The 1247-nt window shown below is 35.8% G+C and overlaps 1 protein-coding gene across 1 annotated transcript in view; it reads left to right on the top strand.

The window, feature by feature from the left end:
- The window catches only part of LOC106869778 (S-crystallin 3), a 23146-nt gene extending 22231 nt beyond the window's left edge, over positions 1 to 915 (top strand). The window contains exon 6 of the mRNA XM_014915641.2: positions 307 to 915. Coding sequence (XP_014771127.1) covers positions 307 to 471 — 165 coding nt within the window. The 3' untranslated portion in view covers positions 472 to 915. The remainder of the gene's footprint in view (positions 1 to 306) is intronic.
- The last annotated feature ends 332 nt before the right edge of the window (positions 916 to 1247 follow it).

Raw genomic sequence — 1247 nt, 5'->3', positions numbered from 1 at the left:
ATATATACTGCGTAACTGGTACTTAATTTATCGACCCCGAAACGATGAAAGGCAAAGTCGACCTCGGCGGAATTTGAACTCAGAACGTAAAGACAGACGAAATGCCGCTAAGCATTTCGCCCGGCGTGTTAACGTTTCTGCCAGCTCTCTATCTATCTATCTATCTATCTATCTATCTATCTATCTATCTATCTATCTATCTATCTATCTGTCTATCTGTCTGTCTGTCTCTCTGCCTATATATCTATCTGTCTGTCTGCCTGCCTGTCTGTCTGTCTATATGACTCTTCTAATTTAATCCTCCAGATGACCATGGCCGATCTGATGTGCTACTGCGCCCTTGAAAATCCACTGACTGATGATTCATCAATGTTGAGCAGCTACCCCAAATTGCAGTCCCTGAGAAGCCGCGTGATGAGTCACATGAAAATGTCACCTTATTTGAAAAACCGCTCTAGCACCGAATTTTAAATCAATCTCTAAAATGATGAAGTATTATCGTTAAAATAAATCATCGGACAAAAATACCAACAACAATGATGTCGACAGCAGACAGCCATGAATAAAGCAACAAGTGAAAAAAAAAAAGAAAAGAAAAAAAAATTATTTCCTCTTCAAATAAACGAATGTTCCTTTCTACATGAAATTCCTTTATGTCTGTAACGCTCTGCCATTGATTCAAGAAGCTGTAAATGGCTGGCCGAGACGGACATAATAATAATACTGATGAGGAAGATAACATAAAGGCTAAAATCACATATTCCGAAATCCAAAATAAAATAAAAAGATGAAAAAGAAAAACCAACTGCAATGATTTTAATTATCTAGTAATTATAGAAAAAATACATTATTGATTTATTATATAACAAATGGCAATCTAATTACGTTAAATAATTAAATAATTAAAAAAATTAATTGTTATTCTGTTCAGTGTGAGTGACGTTTATCTTCGTCATCTTCTGTTTGCTTTTGCCTTGTATCTTGGGAGGTGAGGTGCGTAATAGTATTATTGGTGCGCAACAACAATCACGTTGTATCTGGATCACAGAAAACTAATTGCAGGACACGGGTTCGATTGCAGCTTATTTACTTATTTCAGTCATTAGACGATGGACTACCGCCTTGAAGGTTTTCACAGATGAGATCGACTTACATGATTTCTTTTAGTTTGATACTTTTTCCGATCTCTTTTGTTGAGCCACTATGTTATAAGTTACGTAAACAAACCAACAAAGGTTGTCAAGTTG

Source organism: Octopus bimaculoides, chromosome 5 (genome assembly GCF_001194135.2).
Source record: "Octopus bimaculoides isolate UCB-OBI-ISO-001 chromosome 5, ASM119413v2, whole genome shotgun sequence".
NCBI classification, from domain to species: domain Eukaryota; kingdom Metazoa; phylum Mollusca; class Cephalopoda; order Octopoda; family Octopodidae; genus Octopus; species Octopus bimaculoides.
This window is presented reverse-complemented; position numbering and strand designations above follow the sequence as displayed.